Source organism: Carassius carassius, chromosome 18, assembly GCF_963082965.1.
Source record: "Carassius carassius chromosome 18, fCarCar2.1, whole genome shotgun sequence".
NCBI classification, from domain to species: Eukaryota; Metazoa; Chordata; class Actinopteri; order Cypriniformes; family Cyprinidae; genus Carassius; species Carassius carassius.
In genome coordinates, this window is record NC_081772.1 from 12120014 (window position 1) to 12142051 (window position 22038).

General features: G+C 38.5%; 3 protein-coding genes and 1 non-coding gene across 4 annotated transcripts; all 4 read left to right on the forward strand.

Annotated features, from left to right (window-relative positions):
• The first annotated feature begins 6037 nt into the window (after positions 1 to 6037).
• Positions 6038 to 9652, forward strand: LOC132092392 (Krueppel-like factor 11). Its single transcript, XM_059498614.1, has 4 exons — positions 6038 to 6225; positions 7114 to 7359; positions 7951 to 8821; positions 8912 to 9652. The coding sequence occupies exons 1-4, from the start codon at positions 6196 to 6198 to the stop codon at positions 9196 to 9198; spliced, it is 1434 nt and encodes a 477-aa protein (XP_059354597.1). The 5' UTR covers positions 6038 to 6195; the 3' UTR covers positions 9199 to 9652.
• Positions 9653 to 11910: 2258 nt separating this feature from the next.
• LOC132092393 (ribonucleoside-diphosphate reductase subunit M2-like) lies at positions 11911 to 15433 on the forward strand. Its single transcript, XM_059498615.1, has 10 exons — positions 11911 to 12186; positions 12409 to 12477; positions 13337 to 13483; positions 13647 to 13763; positions 13848 to 13981; positions 14223 to 14317; positions 14390 to 14523; positions 14624 to 14728; positions 14850 to 14963; positions 15101 to 15433. Exons 1-10 carry the CDS (start codon positions 12094 to 12096, stop codon positions 15251 to 15253), a joined length of 1161 nt encoding a protein of 386 aa, XP_059354598.1. The 5' UTR covers positions 11911 to 12093; the 3' UTR covers positions 15254 to 15433.
• LOC132092962 (small nucleolar RNA SNORD94) lies at positions 14014 to 14149 on the forward strand. Its single transcript, XR_009422338.1, has one exon. It is a non-coding gene; the product is annotated as a small nucleolar RNA SNORD94 (small nucleolar RNA).
• Positions 15434 to 18598: 3165 nt separating the features above from the next.
• LOC132092394 (actin, alpha cardiac muscle) lies at positions 18599 to 21681 on the forward strand. The gene is made up of 9 exons (XM_059498616.1): positions 18599 to 18750; positions 19496 to 19647; positions 19792 to 19920; positions 20031 to 20141; positions 20364 to 20448; positions 20545 to 20706; positions 20880 to 21071; positions 21159 to 21340; positions 21432 to 21681. The coding sequence occupies exons 2-9, from the start codon at positions 19519 to 19521 to the stop codon at positions 21573 to 21575; spliced, it is 1134 nt and encodes a 377-aa protein (XP_059354599.1). The 5' UTR covers positions 18599 to 18750; positions 19496 to 19518; the 3' UTR covers positions 21576 to 21681.
• Positions 21682 to 22038: the final 357 nt, after the last annotated feature.

Below are 22038 nucleotides of genomic sequence, written 5' to 3' on the forward strand. Positions count from 1 at the left end.
GGTCCTTATACATTAATGCAAATGACTAGAAAATGAATGGAAGAAAATTTTAATTAATTTGTTGTAAGGGGATGCCATTAATTGCACTTTAAATTAATTATGCATTATACATTTAACAAATCATGCCGTATATTTTCACATCTTCCTCTAGAAAACGAGGGAGGTGGTGGATGTGAACACCCTTCATAGTGAACACAGCAGGAATTCAGAACAAAAAGACCCAAAAAGAAGAAACCGGGTCAGTCTTAGTGTTTGCATGAAGTTTGAGGATGGTAGTTTAGTATCACAGTGTTATTGATGACACAAAAAGTATCTCTCTAAAATAATTATCACATTTTGTTTTGATAGACAGAAGTTTTGTGGAATTTCTGAAAGAGATACCTGCAAGCTTTCACCAGAAATCCAGTGTACACTCCAAGGTTGTAAGTTTCATTTTGAATTTAAAGGGGTGGATTAATGTAGTGTATAAATAATCACCATCTTTCTGGTCTGTCTGTTTGAGGTATTTTAGTATTGCTTTTCGTTTATTAATAATATAAAATTTACGAGCGACATAAGGTGGGATGTTTATTACCTTAAATCAGGGGTCTCCAGCCCTGCTCCTGGAGAGCTACCATCCTGCAGATTTCAGCTCCAACCCTAATCAAGGTGTTCAGGGCTACTTGATGATTACAGACAGGTGTGTTGGAGCAGGGTTGGAACTGAAGTCTGCAGGATGGTAACCCTCGAGATACAACATGTATTTATATGCTTTTCAGTTTTCAGGTTAAAAATTGGTTTGATGTTGTACAGCCCGTCTTGGAACAAGCCAGAAAGAGGGAAGAACGAGAAGAAGCCCAGTAAGACTAAACTGTTCTAATAGTTTCCATGGTTTTTATTGAAAAATCTTTTACTACAACCGTTTTCATTCTACACTTTCAGACAGCAATGGGGAACCACTTAGCCTTTCATTACATCTTTAAAATGCAAGAGCTTGATCTTTGATGTCTGGTCACATCTCAGTACTGTATCTCTGTACTGTATCTCTGTATGTCATCCACGGTATACCTTCACTTCCCCAGGCATTGCTAAACATCTGGCGTACAAATTTCAGAAATTTACTGACTCTGCATCGGAAAAATCGTCTTCTTTAACAAACACTCATGCCAGCTTTCGCTTCAGCTGGGAAAAACGAGAAGAGTTCAGATGGACCCAGTATGTATCATTATAGTTAGATTAAAAAAAAAAAAAACACTTACATTGATTGTAGCTACACAGATGAACCAACAGGAGGCGTAATGCATCCGACAATCCAGTGCTGATCGTTTCTTTTGTCCTGCATCTCATTAAAATTTTGACAGTTATTTGTGTGAGCAAAATTGACAGTTTTAGAAAATGTAAAGTTATTCTACTGGGTCTTTCTACTGCCTGAGGCTTTTGTGTCTAGTAGTCTTCTTTGTTTGTTGCAGCATTTTGTCCCAGATGAAGGTTCATACTTTAGCCTGTAAATCCAGCAGGGCAAGAGTGATGGAGGGATGAAGAAGTTTGAGAAAGATGGAGCTATGGGGACTGAGTCAGAGGGGAAACCAGGACAGAGAGTCTGTGTGGTGTCAAGACTGTTTCTCTAGCACTATTCTCCAGCCAAACCAGCTGACTGTGTGTGTGCATGTAAACTCCATCCACATGCTTCCTGCAAAAAAAAAAAAATATATATATATATAAAACATATACAGACACATATACAGAAACTCTTTGTTTCCAGCGAAACAACCTACCCGGCTTACTTTTCAGAGTTGTTTCCCTTCTCACGTGTAGAGGGGCCGTCTGCAGAGTTTTCCTGGCATGATTTCTGTTTGGGCTCTCCCAAACAGACAGCAATATTTTTGAGCTGCACACATTACATGGTGCCAAATGGAAAACACTCGGCCTGGGGATTGCACTGCACGAGCAGATTTTAACCTTGACTAACTGACCCTGGTTTGTGTACAATACACACAGATAAACACGGAAGAAAACAGCACCAGCAACATGGCTTTAAAAAAGCGTTTGGATACAAGAAATGGAGATAATTTTTTCAGAACAGATCATCATGCAAACAGCCTGCAGCACTAAAGAGTTCTTCCCAAGAGTTTCAAATAAACAGCTCCTGTTTAACTTGTTGTTTTGCTTCATTCTCGTTCAACTCCTCACATTTGTTTTCATGACAAGATTTGTTTTGGGGATCGGACCCTGTGTAGTGTGTGACCCTCTGTTGTGGATCATTTAGTGTCACATAGTGTGAACACCACAACTTCAAGACAGCACAGGAATCTGCCGACATTTAAAGTTGTGTAGTTTGAACTAGGCCTTGTCAGCATTTGTTAACATTTGACGCTGAAGTTTAGCTTGACAGATTTGTGTGTCTAGCAATATTAAGTCCTCAGAAAGGGCTCGCAAACAATTTATGTTAATGTTCATAAAATATTGTCACTTTTGTCAGAAACTTCTTGTTCGTTTTTGAATTGAAGCAGTCTTATTTTAAATATTGTGACTTAAAAGCCACATCACCTCAAAATTGATGTCTTAATATTTTTTCCATGTTTTTCCATCTTTTACCAGATCACCTTTACATATGAGCTTTCATTGGCAAAACCTTAGTCTATATTTGAAATGGTGTAATACTTTAATAATGTATTATAATTTGTGTATAATTTTTTTATCTGCTAAAATGCTTTGCAAAATATAAAATGGAATCAGAATGTGAATTGTTTCCAATATGCTGTGCACAGACAGGACCTGCTGAAAGTGTAGCAGTCGTGTTTTGTTCACAGTGAAATTAAATGCTACACTAGGTTATCTTCTGAATTCAATTTCCTGTTTACATTTTCTCACTGTTAGTTAAACCAAGAGGACAGACCATCTACAGTTGTTTAGTTAGTAGTTGCTAGTAAACTGGTCGGTTAGTTAATGTGCATGTATGTTTTTTTGCACTGTTACATATTCCGTACAGGGTGGTGTGAATATTGTGAAACTTTTTCCGTCCTTCTGTGTCAGTCGTGGGTGTGGAGGGGAACAGTTTGCTCTTACAGTTTCAACTCATGTGACCGTGCCTCTGAATTTATATAACTTAGTCAAAATGCTGAGTAGTGTGTCTCATTCCAGGACAGAAGTTGTGAGAACACAGCAGCAACGTAAGATGCTCTTACTTCAGTTTATAATGTTCATTTATAAATGATCATTTATTTTCTAACTAGCAGGATGCAGAAGATTTGGGCTGCGCAACCCGGAAAGCATGTTGCATCTCAAGAGGTTAAAAGCACGCCCGCCCTTTTTGGATGACCTACTTTTTAAGAACCCCACCTATCTGAGCTCAACTCATTCAGTTCAGATGCTCTGCAGCAGCACATACTGAATCGAGCCCCAAACTTTCAACTGTTTTCAGCTGTTTTTCCTCAGCAGCCCAAAGCAGACAGCACATCTGCCACCCAACCCTCCTCATATAGCCTGTGTGTTTGCATGCCCTGTTTGGCCTCTCTCTTTCACACACAGACACACAAACTCTGTTTCCTCTGGACCGCCGCCTAACCCCCATGGCCTCACTACCCTACCAAGATTCCACCGTCTCTGGGTTCAAACAGACCATAACATCCATCCAGCAATTATGAAGAATCTAGAGTCTAGAAGTTTATTATTATCATTATAATTATTATTTATTTTTGTTTAAACTAATCTGTTAGACTGCAAAAGTTGGTTGTTTGGGATCTGAAAATATTTGCATTTTCTCAGCTTCATTTTAAATTTGTGTGCAAAGCAATAAAAGGTTGTATGTCTTTTATAGATCTCCAAAATTGCATAAAGAATTGTATTTCCCATTGTCTTTTGACAATCTCTTGTGAAGAAACTGCCAAAAGACTTCACCTTCACCACCCCTACAACTAGACAAAATCTGTATTCCTATGCAATTCAGCTCACAAGGAAGGAAGCAGAATCATGCAGTGCAAAGGAATTTTTTTCTTTTTTGCTGTCATAATGAAATGGAAAACACATGACTAATTTAAGTATATTTTCCATTTAGTCACTTGTATTTTATGCAGACCATTTAGTTTTAGTTCTGAAAATATTAATGTAACTTGAAAAACAAACTAGGGGTAGGACGGGGTGTAAAAGGCAACACCTGGTTTTGCTTTGTAACTTACATTTTGAAGAATAAAGTTCTTACTTTACTCTTACGAAATTTTAAACAATAGTGTATGTGGATATATATTTTTATTAGAATGATGACTGCTTCCTGTAAAAACATTTGAGTGTTTAAAAGAACCAATTTTATATTGATTCCTTTGTTCCTTTTTGAAGGCAACTGTTAACATTGTTACAGTAAATAAATATATTTCTATTATTTAAAAAAAGGTAAGACATAAAAAGTATTCGGAATAAGGAGCTAACCCCCACTATGACAGCTGAAACTACCCAATGCTTGAGAGGAATCCACAGAAGTTTGGGGTCAGGGTAAGAATGTTGCCTTCTACACCCCTATAAAGAAATGTGTTTCTCTAACAAAAATCCTCTTTAGTTATTTAAATGTGTGAGTTTTCCACTTATAAAAGTAAATCTGTGCCATTGGATTACCAAATATTACCAGATCTGTGGCAGAAACGTTCAGTCTTTGTCAAAATTGCTGAACCTCCTGTATATTTATATAGAATTAAATATTGCTGTTTAATAGGACATTATAATATTTTTTCACGTGTCAATTATGTGTTTAGGATTCATTTTATATTATTGGCTCATCTTTGTGGAAAAGAAAACAATCAAAGTGTTGCCCATTTATATTTTATACATTTTAGAATGTCAACAATACATTTACTTTATTTCTTTAATTTCCATTCTAAAAATATTAATGATTCTTGAGATTTTTCCAAAGACACCAAATGCTTCCCTCAGCTGTACGACACATCACAGGCAGAGAAATACAATCTCCTTTCTTTTTCACTTGATATCTGAATCTGTGAAGAGGAGGGAGCGACTGATGAAGCCTTTTGTCTGCTCAGACAGACCTGCAAAATCACAGCCCTGCTGCCTGCATGGACACACATTTAGGATGTACATGATTTGCACACTTACACTTGTTCATACTAATCTTTTTGGTGTAGAAACAGCTAATTATCACGACAAAAACACAAAGAGAAATACATAAAGGTTAGTGTAGCTACAACAAAGAGATGCAGCAGTCGTAGGCTCCGCCCTGGATCCTTTCACAGAAAGCAGAGGTTCCTGAGTTCAGTTTAGTTCACTAAAACCAGGTCTGTGTAAGCACGTGATGCGGAGATGTAATGATTTCCGGACCACGCTTGTGACATGCTTGTGTCTTTGTGAGAAGACATAAAGTTACAGGAAAAAAAACCTGCATCTTCTCACAAAGAACAGTTTTTATAATTTTTCTTAAAGTGTTTATTTTCGTTAAAAAGGCTAAATATTTGTATATGAAAATATGTATATTATTTCGATATTGTTATTGCTGCTGGTACTATTATTGTTGTTTCATTTTCAGTACGGCTATTATTTATTATTTCCATTGTAGGCTGTTTTCTTTCATAAGCAGCATCTCACCGTGTCCCCGTTTCCCCTTTGTGGGGATTAATGATAACACTGTGAAGTAGAGTATATGCATAAAAAAAACAATACTCATATTTTATGTAAAATATATACTATACGGTTTCGCTTCTTTGTTTAAAATTTTGCCTCGCGGTACTTCATTGTGGACTCGTCTGTTCATTCAGTGGCTCGTCTGCGCATGCCAAACTCCACTGGCGCAGCTAACCAGACGCGTGCGAGTATCTCACGATTCCGCTCATTCACCGCGCGCCCGCGCCGACCTTTCCCCCAGTTCTCGAGTACCGGGTTCACCGGGTTTACTCTGACACCGCTGACTCCTCTGGAACGCCCCCCAACAGCCACGCACCCCGTTTCAGCCAATCAACGTGCGATCACGTACTGATCACGCGCTGCCTGCTTTTCCATTGGTCCATTCCTGCTACACCTTTGTTTTTGATTGGTAACATGTTACCACCCGCCAGAGTGATCTGAATTTTGTTTCTGTTTTTTTTTCTTTCTTTTGTTTTTTTTCCGCTTCTGATTCATTCAGCTGAGGTTGAACCTTGCTGTAAAAAGTGGTTAGGCTTATGTGCAGAGTCTTCGTATCACAGCTGTCTTCCCGTTGGTTTTCATAGACGTACACACATGCTGAATTTTGCTTCTGACTCCGGCCGGGTGAGTTGATTATATTGCTGAAGTGGTTTTATTGCTACTTTTAAGTTTTTGCGTATTGACCCACTAATGACATCCGCTTTTGCTGTAAGTTGCGACCCATGTAAAATAATTTAACGCTCATTGACGGAGAACAATTGACTTAGAACAGAGCAATGCTTATAATTTCTGTTTAGACACATAATAAAACATATCTGATCCTTTTGACACTTGGAACGTGCAACATTCTTTGTGTTACATTGCTTTAATTAAATTAAGGCATGACGAACAGTTTGCCGCAATCATTGTTGTGCATTTAACCTCCTGCATTAAGCTGCAGTGCTACTTTACGTTCAAACTGTTGTCATATATTTTTTATTCGCTAGCGACCTTATTTGAACCCTGAACATACTCGAGTTTGAACATTTTTCTCCTATTTCATTTTTGTATTAAATTGTCAGTTATTTTAGAATGCATTGTTTGTTTGTGTTATTATAACAACGTTTTGCATTGTTTCTAAACCGCTTTGTATATCACAAGGGCTCCTTTATGCCGACAAGAGTAAGAGTAACCTTAATGCAATATGTCTTGATATGTTTGATGATACTTTTTTGTATGGCATACTCACATGGCGCTTTGGTTGGGTGCACGTCACTCTTAAATCTATATTTGGCAATGGGAGGTTCCCAGCAGCTCATAGTTAACGCTGTGCAGGCTCTGGGTGTGTGTAGTCGATGAGCTCTGGGCAACATTTTTTTGCTTATGAATGGCAAAAGCTATATACAGCAGGCAATTACATTGAGCACATTTCATTATAATAGTATTGTCAATTCAAATTCAGTGTTATTGCAGTTCAGCAACCTGCCCACTCTGTCATTAAAATGATAAATGTACTTTTTTTCCAATCTGTAGTCCAGTCTCGTGGACATCTGTGAAGTGATGATGGAGAGAAACAGGCATGACAGTGAGAAGTCTTGCTCCTCCACTCTGGAATACAACGACCTGGAGGCTGCAGAGGCTTTGGTGTGCATGAGCTCCTGGATCCAGAGGACGCCCAAGCCTCGCCCACTGACGCCCACCTCAGACTCCTGCGATTCTCTCCCATTGCAGTTAGAACTCAATGAGTCCCCTAAAGACCTAGTCTCCCTCTCATCACTGGTGAGTGACTCTTTAAAAAAATTAAAAGAAAGAAAATGAACGGTGTTCTAGTTCTTAGTGAGCATTATAAATATTATTTCTAAAAAAGGTTTGGGGATTCTGCAGAAGAGAAAGCTGTTATGGCCTAAATAATTTTGAAAGAGAAAGTGTAGTGTTGTTAAATGCAGGAATACACTACATTACATTTAAGATCAATTTTAAAACACTAGGCACCATACACCTGGCAACTTTGAAAATGTAGCAGATAAAAATTGGACATCATATACTACCAGACTATCAAGTCATTACGAACACAACAGACCTTACACAGAAACTAGGAGACGCATTACAAATGAAAACAATATTTGTTTTAAAATTGGCACAAAAATATGTTTGATATTATTTGACTGGATGGACTCATAGTCTTAGTTTGTGCCCATCACACATTATTAGATTTTCTGTGAAATTGGTCAACTCTGATTGGCCTTTGCCAAATAGCACCAACTCGTCCAGACTTAAAATTGGGCCAAAAATATGGGTACTAGTTGTGTAGTAACCTCCAGCCTTAAAGACGATTCCCAATGCTCAATGCAAATCTCTTCTCTCCAACAGTGCATGACCCCTCCCCATAGCCCAAGCTTTGCAGAAACTTCAGGCACAACGGTTCTGAGTACCTCAGTGGCCTGCTCAGGTCTCAAACCACATCCCAGACTATGCTCAGCCTTGACCAACAGGGCTGCATGTCACGTCAACTTGCATCCCAGCACCACAGTCCTGCTCAACCCATCTCTACCAACAGAACAGCCCTCACTCCGCAGAGCCACCAGCGTTATACGGCACACCGCTGACAGATCAGTGGACCACAACATTCCATCTCTGACCACAGGGCAGGAGAAGCCATGGTCCTCAGAAATCCCTCTACAGCACACAGAGCCAGTTGCCAACCTCCCAACAGAACTGCAAAGCTGCAGTAGCCCATGTGACACTGAAGAAATGAAAAGAACTTCCCCTTTTCCTCAATCCACGGGCACTGCTATCCCAACATCACAGCCCGCCATTCCCCAGACGCCCATATCCAGCCCGCCAGTGCTCTGTCAGGTGTTTCCTGTTAACGGGCAGACTGGAATCATCTCCGCATTTGTTCAGACTCCAGTTCAGATGCAGGCCTTGGGAACGAAGCCCATTCTTCCACATTCTCAACCTCTTCTGGTGGGCTCACCTGTGGCTCAGGGCACTGTGATGTTCGTCGTTCCGCAGTCTCAGGTATCCCAATCCTCCACCTGCCAACAGAGCATTGTTACACTTGGGAACACGAAGCTCTTGCCCTTGGCACCCGCTCCAGTCTATGTGCCCTCAGGTCAGAGCAGTGGAGTGACACAATCTGACTTCTCGCGCAGGCGGAACTATGTCTGCAACTTCCAAGGATGCAAGAAGACTTACTTCAAAAGTTCCCACTTGAAGGCTCATTTGAGAACCCATACAGGTTTGTATCTATCTGGCAGACAATATGTTTTTGTTCTAATAGGTTGCATCCATAAAACATGTGTCTTGATAATCTTCCTCTGTATCTCAGGTGAGAAGCCTTTCAGTTGCCATTGGGAAGGGTGTGACAAAAAATTTGCCCGTTCAGATGAACTCTCCAGGCATCGTCGGACACACACAGGTGAAAAGAAATTCGTCTGTCCTGTTTGTGAGCGTCGGTTCATGCGAAGCGACCACCTGACCAAGCATGCAAGACGTCATATGACAACCAAGAGGTCCACAGCGTGGCCTAACGAAGTTCTAGACATCAACAAGATGGCCACTTCCCAAGCACCATCTTCCATACCACTTAGTGTGCTTCTACCTGCATTAAACTAGGTCGAGGCTTGGACCACTCACCTCAGGACAATATCCAACTGACCATTTAACAGTGGAAATACAAGAGAACCAAGGCTGCTACACATCCATGTACATAAAACAACATGACATTGCACTGGATTTTTATTTTAATCATGGTTGTTTATAAGGAATTCTTGTTTACTTTTATATAAGTTATGTCTCCCGATGTGTATTTACTCCCTTTGCCAAAGTCTTTACATCAGTTCATCTGTTACTTACTATTTACTGTTGTATAGTTGTATATGAATATCACTATATATATATATATATATATATATATATGAATGTAATGTGTATTCAAATTTGCATTTAGTGTTGATGTATGAATAAATGTTATTGATTTTACTTCTGTTAAATGGACAGTATTCCTGTATGCGATACTACCTGCAGTATTCCATATTATTTAATAATAAACATTTGTAGTAAGAATATAGATTTTGCTTTATTAGTTACCTCAAGGTTTTTTTTGTTTGAGTTTGAGACCTCAGTCTTTTATTTTTTTTAATTAAGCATTTAAAGCCATTACACACTGGCTGGAATTAAAATAACAATAACACTTAAGAAACGCATTAAACCTAGAAATTACACAACAAAAAACATAACACATAACAAGCTGACAAGCGTTAGACAACGTGTAAAACGTCTAAAAGGAAAACAAAAGAATCATTACATAGCCATGAAGTGGTGTGACGACACAGTTACACAACACCAGCTCAACATCAATTCTCAACCCTGTCACCCCACAGTACCCAGTAACAAACCTCGTCCAATCACATTGCTCCATTGTGGAACGGTTAGGAGGCGCGACCAATCCATAAATATGGCAACAGCAGCTTGACTGACAAGCCTTGGTCTCCGCCCATTTGCCTTACTGACCGATATTTCCCAACGAAAAAAGAAACACAAAGAAAAACAAAATACATTGTTTCTGCACTGAAAGTTAATGTAAAACACAGTTTTTCTATTTTAATGATGATTATCTAAACCCTAAAGTTAGATGTAAGAAAAATGGGGAAACTCGATGACGGCCACGTGAACTGTCTTTTTTATCTTGTGGATAACCAGTTTTATGCCATTTTCGCATTTGACCAGTAGTTTGTCATATATGAGGATGATAACCTTTTAACAACTTTTCGCAAATGCAGACGATTCATTTTAAATCTATCGCAAACGGCATATGTTATTAAAGGTTAGGTGCGTCCCCTGCTGGTTTCTTTAGCAATATATGCAGTTTTGTTTTATTTCCATCTATGATTTTCACCAATGGGTTGAGCGTACTATGGCATCTGGTTATTTCATAGTAGCTCTTTATCTTTATCTTTATCTTTATTTTAGGTTGGAATATTTTGTTCTGTATAAAAATTCAGTCAAAAAAAACATAGCACAAACTATTACATTCATAACTAAATAAATAATGTCATCTAAGAGTAAAATAAAATATTGTGAAGAAGAAGACATTTATGCAACTTCTCAACATAAATGTTTCGCGTTTATGTGATTATTGTCATCCTGCCACTAGGGGCAGTATTTCAAAAGCATGCTGTATTTATCCCAGGTAGTGACCTCTTGGGCGTTTTTATTGTTCTTTGTCGACTCCCGCGTCCTGAAAATGTTTTTGTTATGAAACTAAAAACGGATTTCAATGTTTTTGCAAAATACTTTTTTGACACAAGTTGGGTTATTGTTTTCAACGTAGATTTTGAAATGAATCTCAAAGCTCGTAGGATCCGTGTTTTGGTTGGGTTGTTGTGAGCAACTGGCTTAAGCTAGCAGCTGATGGTTTGTTGTGGTGTAAAGTTTAATCACCAATAAAATACATATGCTTAGAATTTCTCTTTTTAAACGCCTCTAGTACGTTGGCGTGTTATATTTGTTAACGATGCCCAACATGATCTTTGTGTTTATGGACGAGAGAAACAAGAAGAAGAATTAATAATAATTTTCTGCCACACCAATAGGATGCCTTTATGAAGGTAGTAAATACAAAGATCTGGTGTTTATTTTTGTGTTAACCATTAAAAATTAATATTTCCGCTATGTTATGATTGTTTACGCAAATCTGGCGCCAAACCATTGCTTCCCCTTCTGGAGGGTTTGTTGGGCTTGGATTTCTGGCTACGAAGTTGTAAAAGAAAATATATATTTTTGAAAATTAGTTTTTCCCAAACAGCAGTGTCTTAATATTTATTGTGTTATGTGGCATCTGTAACGTTATGTGACTGATAACCTCAGGAGTCGGTCTCGACTGGAGTGGTTTAATTGGCACTACGTGTCATTTTCATTAACCTTATTCTGTTCAAAGGGAATTTCAAAAGATGCCAACTTATTAATGTAAAGTGTGAACAGAAATATTATTACTAATCGTATTACTAATACTATCTGTAAATGTAAGGGTTTCTTGTGTGGGCTGTTATTTTGAACACATATTTTACACACTTTAGTATATTGTAAATGTAAAAAAAATTAATTATATATAGCTTTTGTTCCATATTGGCGCCTTTTTAAACCTGTTTGTGTAATTGAACGTTCGGTTTTGTAACACTCACTTCGCATCCCCCAACGCGTTTGAATTTCCCGCTAGGCGTAGCTCTCACGTGAGGTCTTGGAGAATTCTGATTGGTCCATCTGATGAAAGAATTAAAAGGACCAAACAAAGCAGTAAAGTTTGCCCTTTTCCTATTGGCTGACATTGAGCGCCAAGAATCGAATATAAAAGAACACCCGGCATTCATACTTCGTTTTCTTTCCTTCAGCTGGACTGTGGATCTTCAATGTTCTACTTTTAATCTTATTTATTTGTAGCTTACTTTGTTTTAGAAGTTTTTTTTTTTATTATCCTTATTTTCTGTTTTATCTAACACTATAAGCTTTGCAATGTCGTCAACTCGCTCTCCACTGAAAACCAAGAATGAAAACGCCGTTTTTGCAAAAATGACTAACATGTCCTTGGTGGACAAAGAAAACACGGTAAGTTTTTTTTAATATTTTTTTTTAGTTAACGTAACGTTATATTTACAACGTGCTATCACTATTATAACGTGTCGTAAGATGCTTTATATTTTAGGCGTCTTGATAAGTAAAATAAATTTTGATAGAAACATTATATTTGCTCAACTAAAAAGCCAAATGTTAAACCGTTAATCATGCTGTAACGTTATATCCTAAATGGGTCATTTGTTTTGTCCCCAGCCACCCAGTCTGAGCTCCACCAGAATCCTGGCGTCCAAAACGGCGCGCAAAATCTTTGACGATTCAGAGGTAAGCTCACTTTAACTGCATTCCTGCACGTTTTCCAAGACTTACAACTTCAAAGCATGTAATCTATACAATTTTTGATTGATGTTAGTGATTTCTCAAGTGATGTCTTTAAAGTGGTAGATGAATGTTGGCAGAATCAGAGCGCGCCAAATTGGGCTGATCAATCCAAACTGTCCTTGCCTTTAAGAAGAGCAATAACTCTTAAGCAAATTGATCCTAGTGGATTCCATGACACATGGTCCCTTACAATTATTTTGTTTTGAGACCGCTAACGTTAACTTATTGGGTAATATTTTGTTTAGTCGGGTCAGTATCTCGATCTGATGTAATGTTTACTACGCAGAACTGACGTGAAAGCTTGTCAAAATATGAAAACTCATTCTGTATGACAATTGTTTGTTAAACGTTTGTGACCGTGTTTTAAACTTTTTGTTCGGTTAAACGGAGGAGCACTCTTGTTATACCCGCAAACTAGACCGGAAGTAGTTGCATCACTTTGACAGAAGAATGAAACGTAATCCCCCTCTTAGGGACCCACACAAAGCTACGTGTCTATTTCTGGTGTTTACGTTCAGTAATATGAAATGTTACAAATGGTTAACAAGGAAACAACCTTGGCGAATCTAGCCTTTTGAGCATATTGATCAAAATGGTAAATATTTAAGTGCTTAATACCACGTGGTTGACGTAAAGTAAAAAACATAAAATATTTTGGTTTTCAGGTCTTTAAATATTTTGTGCCTAGTATTTTACCTTCTTGGTAATGGGATGATTTTGTTCCTCCCATTCACACCAGCACTTAAATGTTTACTTAAACTTAAGTTTGTCAAATCTAAAGTTTTACCTTTTTTAACTTAAGGATCAGACAAAAGCTAGGAAAGGAGCTGTGGAGGAGGAGCCTCTTCTGAAGGACAACCCCCACCGCTTTGTCATTTTTCCAATTCAGTACCATGACATCTGGCAGATGTACAAAAAGGCAGAGGCCTCCTTCTGGACTGCAGAGGAGGTAAGCTTCAAAATGTATTTGATACCGTAGATCAAATTCAAGTTTGTTGCATTCTTATCGTTCTTAAATATTGCATCAAACACAACCTGAATGCTGCCGTCACACTAGCTTTGACTTTTTAGATTTCAGCATTTTGAAAGGTTTGCACTTTATTTTCTCCAAGGTTGACCTGTCCAAAGATCTTCAGCACTGGGATTCCCTGAAAGACGAGGAGAGATATTTCATCTCTCATGTCTTGGCTTTCTTTGCTGCAAGTGATGGCATTGTCAATGAGAACTTGGTGAGTTCAGAGGCAAACATGTGCACACATGTATGTAAAGGGTAAACTCTCTTGTAATTCTGCTTGTCTTCTGTGATGCTCTAGGTGGAGCGATTTACTCAGGAGGTCCAAGTGACTGAAGCCCGTTGCTTCTACGGTTTCCAGATTGCCATGGAAAACATACACTCTGAAATGTACAGTCTGTTGATTGACACCTATATCAAAGATCCCAAAGAGAGGTGAGCTATTGGGCGTTATGTTGGAGGTATTTGGGGCAATGATGAGTGGCGCAGGGGTACGGACCTCAGCTGATAATGGGAGCTGAGTGGTGACTGCTCAAGATCAGTGGACATGTGGTCAGCTGGTTGTAGGGCGTCAGCATGAAACTATCGCCTTAACTGAGCTCCATAAACATGCTTGTCTAATTATGATCTGCACTTTCATCATTAGCAGACTAATGTGTTTTTATTTGTCTTGTAGAGATTTTCTTTTCAATGCCATTGAGACAATGCCTTGTGTAAAGAAGAAGGCTGACTGGGCGCTCAACTGGATTGGTGACAAAAATGCACAATACGGTATGTTGTACTTAATATACCATTAATGGTTATTTTAAATGGCTTGAGCTAATTGGAGTCTTTTGTTTTCAGGGGAGAGAGTGGTTGCTTTTGCTGCTGTGGAAGGAATCTTCTTTTCTGGGTCTTTTGCTTCTATTTTCTGGCTAAAGAAGAGAGGACTCATGCCTGGACTCACCTTCTCCAATGAACTTATCAGCAGAGATGAGGTAACCAATTTGAGACTCTCCCTAACACTGGTATGGATGCTTTTGGAAGTGTAGTTTTAAGCTGAAGATGTGGTCTTAATGTTTATTCTCATACATACAGGGTCTTCATTGTGACTTTGCCTGCCTCATGTTCAAGCACTTGGTCAACAAACCTTCAGAAGAAACTGTAAAGAAAATAATTGTGAATGCAGTTGCAATTGAACAGGTTTGTGTGCTTTAACATCTTCTGTTTCAGGGTTTCAACTTTTTGGCAGAAGCTGTACGGTAACTTCAATTAAATGCACTGTTTTGGCAAGAAGAAAAATCTATTTTCTTTAACTACTTAGGAATTCCTGACCGATGCTCTGCCAGTAAAGCTTATTGGTATGAATTGTGACCTGATGAAGCAATACATTGAATTTGTGGCTGACAGACTTCTGCTTGAGCTGGGATTTGACAAGGTAGGTTTATTTGGCATAATTTTAAGCTTTACATCTCTGCTCATGATGACCATATAGTCTTTGTGATTGACGTTGGATCAGTAGCTTTGTGTCTTCAACCTTTTTTTTTTTTTTTTTTTTTGTTACTGCTTTTCTAGGTTTATAAAGTGGAAAATCCTTTTGACTTCATGGAGAACATTTCCTTGGAGGGCAAGACCAACTTCTTTGAGAAGAGAGTTGGCGAGTACCAGCGGATGGGAGTCATGTCCGGATCCACAGATAACACTTTCAGACTGGATGCTGATTTTTAGGGACTCAATCAGCGTGCCTGAATGGACACTTAAACGCTTTGGACTCAGGGGTTTTAACCTCACTAATTTCTAGGTTGTTTACATGAGTTTTTTTTTTAAATATAAATACTTTTGCTTCTTTTCAAAGATCTGATATTGAAGTGCTTTTTGTTTTAAATGATAATAAAAAGAACCAATCTACTTGCTGCTTTTGGGCATGGTGAAGACCAGGAATAGTTATGCACTTGTCTACAACTCTTATTTTAAAGGAACGTGCATCTGTCCACTGCAAATAGTGCCCCCTTTTTTTTTTTTTTTTTTGTATATAAATGGTAGACTTTAGTAATTGGTGCTTAAGTTGTTACCTTCCACTTAGTATTGTGCTCATTTAGTATCATTTTTTTATTAAGTGCTTTAACTTTTCAACAGTTCCATTGAGTAGGAGTGTAATAAAACCTTCCAGGTAAAAAAAAGTTTTTTTTTTGTACATAAGTGTTATCAGCCTCATGCTTTTCTGTTTGAGTTGATTTGTGCTGCTGTAAAACTGATGTCATGAACTGCACAGTGACACAAAGGTATAGGATCCATCGGAGTCTTTCAGAGCTGATATGAGTGTGTGAATCTGAACAGTGATTGACTCTGGGACATATACGTGTAAGGATCATTTATATGGGGTTTTCTCATTAGCATGCCTGTAAGCAGTCCATTCTAAAAGAGTCCTTTATTGACAACAGCTGCATTAGCTGATACATTGACGCACAGTAGATCTGAAACAACCCAGTGTTACAACAGATAGAATAAGCCACACTTGTATATAGAAACAAATACACCAAAGTGATGCATTTGTTTTATATGAAAGCCCTGTCTTGAGTGTTTCTCACAAAAAGATTTCACTGCTGTCTTCTGTCTTTCCCCGCAAAAAAAACATTTGTTTGCAATTTTTTCTTCCTAATTTTTACATTGAAGTTATTATAATTTATAGATTTCTTTTTTTTTTTACACATTTCTTTGCCAAATGTTTTTGCATTTACTACCACCGCTATTTATTTATGGTAACAATTTTTAAGGTCCAATTCTCACTAATAACTAGCATGTATATTACTAGCATACTGTGGTTTGTTAGTACTTATACTGTAAAGCACATATTAATGCTTTATTTTGCATAACCATCCCTTAGATCCCTTGACCCTACCCAATACTCAAGGTTAACAAGTACCTTACTAGCTATTAATAATCAGCAAATTAGGTGTTTATTGAGGCAAAAATCATGGTTAAAAGTTAATAGTGAAAGTTGGACCATATCAGAACATTAACTCCGCTTTTATGTACTCACATTTGATAAAGAAAGTGAATTTTAACTTTAAATTGTGTTTCAGACATTCTCCTTTATTAAAAGCCCTGTGAACCACTGTGAATGCCATCAGCGCAGCATTTCATCCAGCATATCACTCTGATATGGCCCAGCATGGTCATGTCACAAAAATCATTGTTCACAATATAATGTATGTTAAAAAGCATTTGGGCCCAGAGTTGCCACTCTCCAATTGGGGGTCTACTAGTAAGCGCAGCTGTCTGAAACAGGCAAATCTTGTGTCCCCTCCATGCCCTTTAAAGGAGACAGGACCCTGTCAAAGTGCCTGTGTTGCTTGCTTTGTTTGACCACTGGACCTCCCACACAGCAGCGCTAAAAGATCACAACTCGGTAAATTTCACAGCAGAATTACAACTGTTACTGTCCATTAATAGTGCAACTGGGACACTAATTCCTTCGTTTATCTTTCCTGAATGTCATAAATTTACTTTTTCCGTTTTTTTTTTTCATCAAAAAGATGCAGATTCCATAAGCAATGATCACATTTTGGTTGACAGCATCATCAGAGCTATAATAAGATGCTAGAATTGGTCACGGTGTAAGGGAATCCGAATGGATTGTGTTCTGTAGATATCTTATCAAGCTAGCTTGAAAAATGGCTAATAATAGCACATTAACAAAGAGGGTTAAACATCATGGTGCTCAAAAATGCTCACACATAATCCAACTATGGCACAGCGAGCTGAAGGGTCTATAAGAAACTCCAGAAATCTGATAACAAAAGGTTAGAAAATACTATCACACTGATATCACAAGTCTTTTTTCAGTCAGGCTTGAGCTTTGAGGATCACAAATAGAACATTATCTCCTGTTCGCCGACCCTGAAACAATGCAAGATAACAAACACATGCCAAAACAGGAGGCAATGCACCTTTAACGCCAAATGGTTCTTCTAAGATGTTGAAAGAAAACGAATCATTTCTGAAAGGCACCTTTTGACCCGAGGTACATGTGTAGAATCAAACTAGCATTTTACAAAACCATACTCATCATAGTGAGGTTGTTTTCTCATTATTTTGAGTGAAAGAGATAACGGGAGAAGGTGACAAATAAGGAGTTGGAGCCAAGCAAGCAGCACCGAGGAGAAGCACTGATGTGTATCCAGGAGCACCTGTCACTCAACATGACCCTAAAAGGACAGAGCTGGGCCAATCAGAGAACAGCAGTTGCAGAGAAAGGACGCGGGTCCTGCTTGACACCCCCATACCTCTCAGCTGTCTGGCATGTTATGGGCCCCGATCACATACCAGGGCCAAAGCCATTTGACAGAGGTGGTGTTGCTCAGGTCTGGCTCCTAAGTGTGACCCCACACATCTTTAGTCTTCCAAATGCTTTTAATGTCAAACCATTTTTTGACATTGTAGGTCATACACTGATCTCACACATTTAGTTGTATATTGTTCTGGGTCAAAGGTCATGATGTGTGATTTCCTGACATTCTTATTGGTACAAATAATAGCTAAAACCTTAAAACACACATTTAAACATGTTATTTGTACATTTTTGTGTGTATAATGACAATAACAAACTCTTTTTTCGTGTGCTGTTGTCTTCTTATGATTGAATAATAGAAATATTCTAGTCAATACAATTATCATTGGACAAGAAATGGTCAATTTAGAAATTATATACTATTTTGACTAATTTAAAAATAAAACACTAAAAACCAGTCATTTTAAATGCTACAAGTGAATTTCATTCAGTGTTATTTTAGTATTATATTTAAATGCTATTATATTATTTATTCATATTTTTAATTCAATTTAATTTTTGTATTTTCAGGTTTTGATTTTTATCAATTTTGTTATGTGCTTTAAAAAAAAAAAAAAAAGAAATGGAGACTAATCAAAGAAAAGTACTTCCATTTGGCTCTGAAATCATAACAAACCATTTCCCACTGCTTATTTAGCTACCAAAGAGGATCTGTCACCTCTGTCACCAAGAAACATCTGTCCATTTTGGTAATCAAGTCAGAGACCATGGAGTACAGGATACACTGGCTATGGGCCGTCTTCTAGCATCTCTTATTTGGTCTTGTGTGAACTCCTGAGCCCGCCCCTGCACCCCTGCCACTAGCATATTTAAGAGGCATCCTTCTGCCATGCCCTTCATCCCAGCGGAAACCCCAGTCTTGTGCTACAACTTGGTGAGTGTTTCCTACTACCTGCTGTGTATCTCTATGGACTACTTCAGGGAAGACAGAGAGTGATTTGAAATGGAATAACCCAACACTTCATCTCCTGCATAAGAAGGAACATTAATCTCTGGAACTGTTGATGAAGATGGTGGAGAGCTGGCTGCTTTTACATTGAAACATACTTGCTTATTCCCTGTGATAAGATTGTATCTGTAGCTGTAGTTAGAGAAATGTATGAAAAACAATGGTTGACCATTGCTAACTCAAAGAAATGATGCTGTTGGTGATGAAGGAGAGCAGAAGTGAGCAGTTGTTACTAGTTGTATTTGATTGACTAAAGGATTCATTGGGTTGGAATCCACATCTCATATGTGCAGAAGATCAACAGATGAATTGACATGCTGCCAGTGAGTAGGCGACCCTTAGGTCCTGCTGTTATTTGTCATCAGACAACTGTGAAATAGCTACAGATAGGACACTGGGTCAGGGGCTTCCATTCAGAATGACAAGAGCTGATGCCTAAAAGAGTTTATAGGGGATCTGCTGTGCTGCTTTTGGCCTTTTGTTAACCTGATGCTGCGTTTTAGAAATGTTTAAAAAAAAATTTTTTAGGGATTGTAGAGGATATATAGATATATAGTATAGGGACACATACTATTACAAATGAATGTTCTAATAAGGTTATTTATTCATTTTATTATTCAGTTTTTATTTAACTTATACACTCTCTTAAGACATGTTTTCTCTCTCCTAGGACCGTCCTAAAACAGACCCGTCATGTGTGACGACGATGAGACTACCGCACTTGTGTGCGACAACGGTTCTGGTTTGGTCAAGGCTGGATTCGCCGGTGATGATGCTCCCCGTGCTGTCTTTCCCTCTATTGTTGGCAGACCCCGTCACCAGGTGGGCCTCCAAAGCATGTAGTAAATTCCTGGGTCCAGTCAACATTTTGCTTTTGGCGGTGGAAAATCATTGCAACATATTATACAAACTAACTGAAGTACAGATGCTTGGTGATGATGATGACCCATGACTCTTTTCCTTTAGGGTGTGATGGTCGGTATGGGTCAGAAAGACAGCTACGTGGGAGATGAGGCTCAGAGTAAGAGGGGTATCCTTACTCTGAAATACCCCATCGAGCATGGCATCATCACCAACTGGGATGACATGGAAAAGGTAGCAATCAAAGAATTAATACAGAATGAAAATAAATGGGAATTTAAATTCCTTTTTGCGAGCTACATAGTTATTCACACCAATGATTTAATATATTTAAATATTTTTAGATCTGGCATCACACCTTCTACAACGAGCTGCGTGTGGCCCCTGAAGAGCACCCCACTCTGCTCACTGAGGCCCCCCTCAACCCTAAAGCTAACAGAGAGAAGATGACACAAGTAAGCTAATGCATGGGTTTACAAACCTTTTTATTTGGCACGGACACTCTAGCAGCTCCTTGTGGCCCCTTAGCAATGGGTTTTCATAAAGCATTTGAGTGTGTTTACCATTACTAGTGCTGAAACCAGGGTTATTTTTGTATTATTGATATACATATACTATTATAGTTTTTGTTCATATTTCGAATTAGATTTTATTCATTTTTTTATCCTCCTTTTCAGATCATGTTTGAGACCTTCAATGTCCCTGCCATGTATGTTGCCATCCAGGCTGTGCTCTCTCTGTATGCCTCGGGCCGTACCACTGGTCAGTGTCTATCAAGTCACTAAGCAATAAGTAACATTAAAGACTAAATCCTATATAAACCTGCAATACTTAACATGCCAATCCATCATGTTACAGGTATCGTACTGGACTCTGGTGATGGTGTGACCCACAACGTCCCCATCTATGAGGGTTATGCTCTTCCTCACGCTATAATGCGTCTGGATCTGGCTGGTCGCGATCTGACTGACTACCTGATGAAGATTCTGACCGAGCGTGGTTACTCTTTTGTGACCACTGGTGGGTGCTAGAAGAATTATACTTCAGTCTATCCTGCTGAATTTTGATTAGAAATTAACAAACGCTCCCCTGGTCTCAAGAGGGGGCACTTTTTTCAAGAACTCAAAATAAATGTATTCAATGCCTTTTTCAATATAAAATATACTTATAGTACTCTCTCTTTTCGTCCATAGCTGAGCGGGAGATTGTGCGCGATATTAAGGAGAAGCTGTGCTATGTCGCTCTGGACTTTGAGAATGAAATGGCGACTGCTGCCTCTTCCTCTTCTCTGGAGAAGTCCTATGAGTTGCCTGATGGCCAGGTCATTACCATTGGAAACGAGCGTTTCCGCTGTCCTGAGACCCTCTTCCAGCCCTCTTTCATTGGTATGACCTTACTGCATTACCCCATGTTGCTGTTTTACATCACAATTGTTACCTTGCTAATATAGCCTGCAATGTTGCTCCTCACAGGTATGGAGTCTGCTGGCATCCATGAGACCGCTTACAACAGCATAATGAAATGCGACATTGATATCCGCAAGGATCTGTATGCCAACAATGTCCTTTCTGGTGGTACCACCATGTACCCTGGTATTGCTGACCGTATGCAGAAGGAGATTACAGCCCTGGCCCCCAGCACAATGAAGATCAAGGTAAACGTCAATCCAACTAAATTAGCTTGTTTCTTTTATAGCTGTAATTTTACAATCTAACTAGATTCATGTTCTTGTGTTTGTCCTCTAGATCATTGCTCCCCCTGAACGTAAGTACTCCGTCTGGATTGGCGGTTCCATCCTGGCTTCCTTGTCCACCTTCCAGCAGATGTGGATCAGCAAGCAAGAGTATGATGAGGCAGGTCCCTCCATCGTCCACAGGAAGTGCTTCTAAACCTCAGATCCAGTTCAACCCAAATAACCCTCCGTATTCATCTGTACTGTGCTTTATGCTGTATATACATGTACTGTTTTAATAAAAGTTGTGATGTGTGACAATATTTTTGGCTCGCAATGTGTTTTGTCTTTGAGTATGTGGCGAAAAGGTTGCTTCTGACAAATACAGCCTTTTCCATGTTTCCTCAACAAAAGCTACTTATTATCAGTTTGGTCCTAAATTATATTAGCTATTGGCAGATTTTTTGAAAAGCATTAGACAAAAAAATAAAATAAAATAAATTCTCAAAACTGGGCTTAATTATTATTATTTATTTTTTTAATGAGACTTGAAGATATAATTTTCATCTTATGAAAAGTATTTGTTTTCCGCCAGGAGACATTTTTGGGACAATTTTTCATGTCATGATTGAAAAGTGAATCTTTAACGTGAATTTTACTACACAACTGTAACTAATCTC

Excerpts from the sequence above, each read along its gene's own strand:
- LOC132092392 (XM_059498614.1), top strand. The coding sequence starts at position 6,196 with ATGCTGAATTTTGCTTCTGACTCCGGCCGG. Across the intron at positions 7,360-7,950 it reads TAGTCTCCCTCTCATCACTG|TGCATGACCCCTCCCCATAG; the intron begins GTGAGTGACTCT and ends TCTCTCCAACAG. Across the intron at positions 8,822-8,911 it reads TCATTTGAGAACCCATACAG|GTGAGAAGCCTTTCAGTTGC; the intron begins GTTTGTATCTAT and ends TCTGTATCTCAG.
- LOC132092393 (XM_059498615.1), top strand. The coding sequence starts at position 12,094 with ATGTCGTCAACTCGCTCTCCACTGAAAACCAAGAATGAAAACGCCGTT. Across the intron at positions 12,187-12,408 it reads TGGTGGACAAAGAAAACACG|CCACCCAGTCTGAGCTCCAC; the intron begins GTAAGTTTTTTT and ends TTTTGTCCCCAG. Across the intron at positions 14,318-14,389 it reads TGACAAAAATGCACAATACG|GGGAGAGAGTGGTTGCTTTT; the intron begins GTATGTTGTACT and ends TTTTGTTTTCAG.
- LOC132092394 (XM_059498616.1), top strand. The coding sequence starts at position 19,519 with ATGTGTGACGACGATGAGACTACCGCACTTGTGTGCGACAACGGTTCT. Across the intron at positions 19,648-19,791 it reads TTGGCAGACCCCGTCACCAG|GGTGTGATGGTCGGTATGGG; the intron begins GTGGGCCTCCAA and ends CTTTTCCTTTAG. Across the intron at positions 20,449-20,544 it reads TGCCTCGGGCCGTACCACTG|GTATCGTACTGGACTCTGGT; the intron begins GTCAGTGTCTAT and ends ATCATGTTACAG.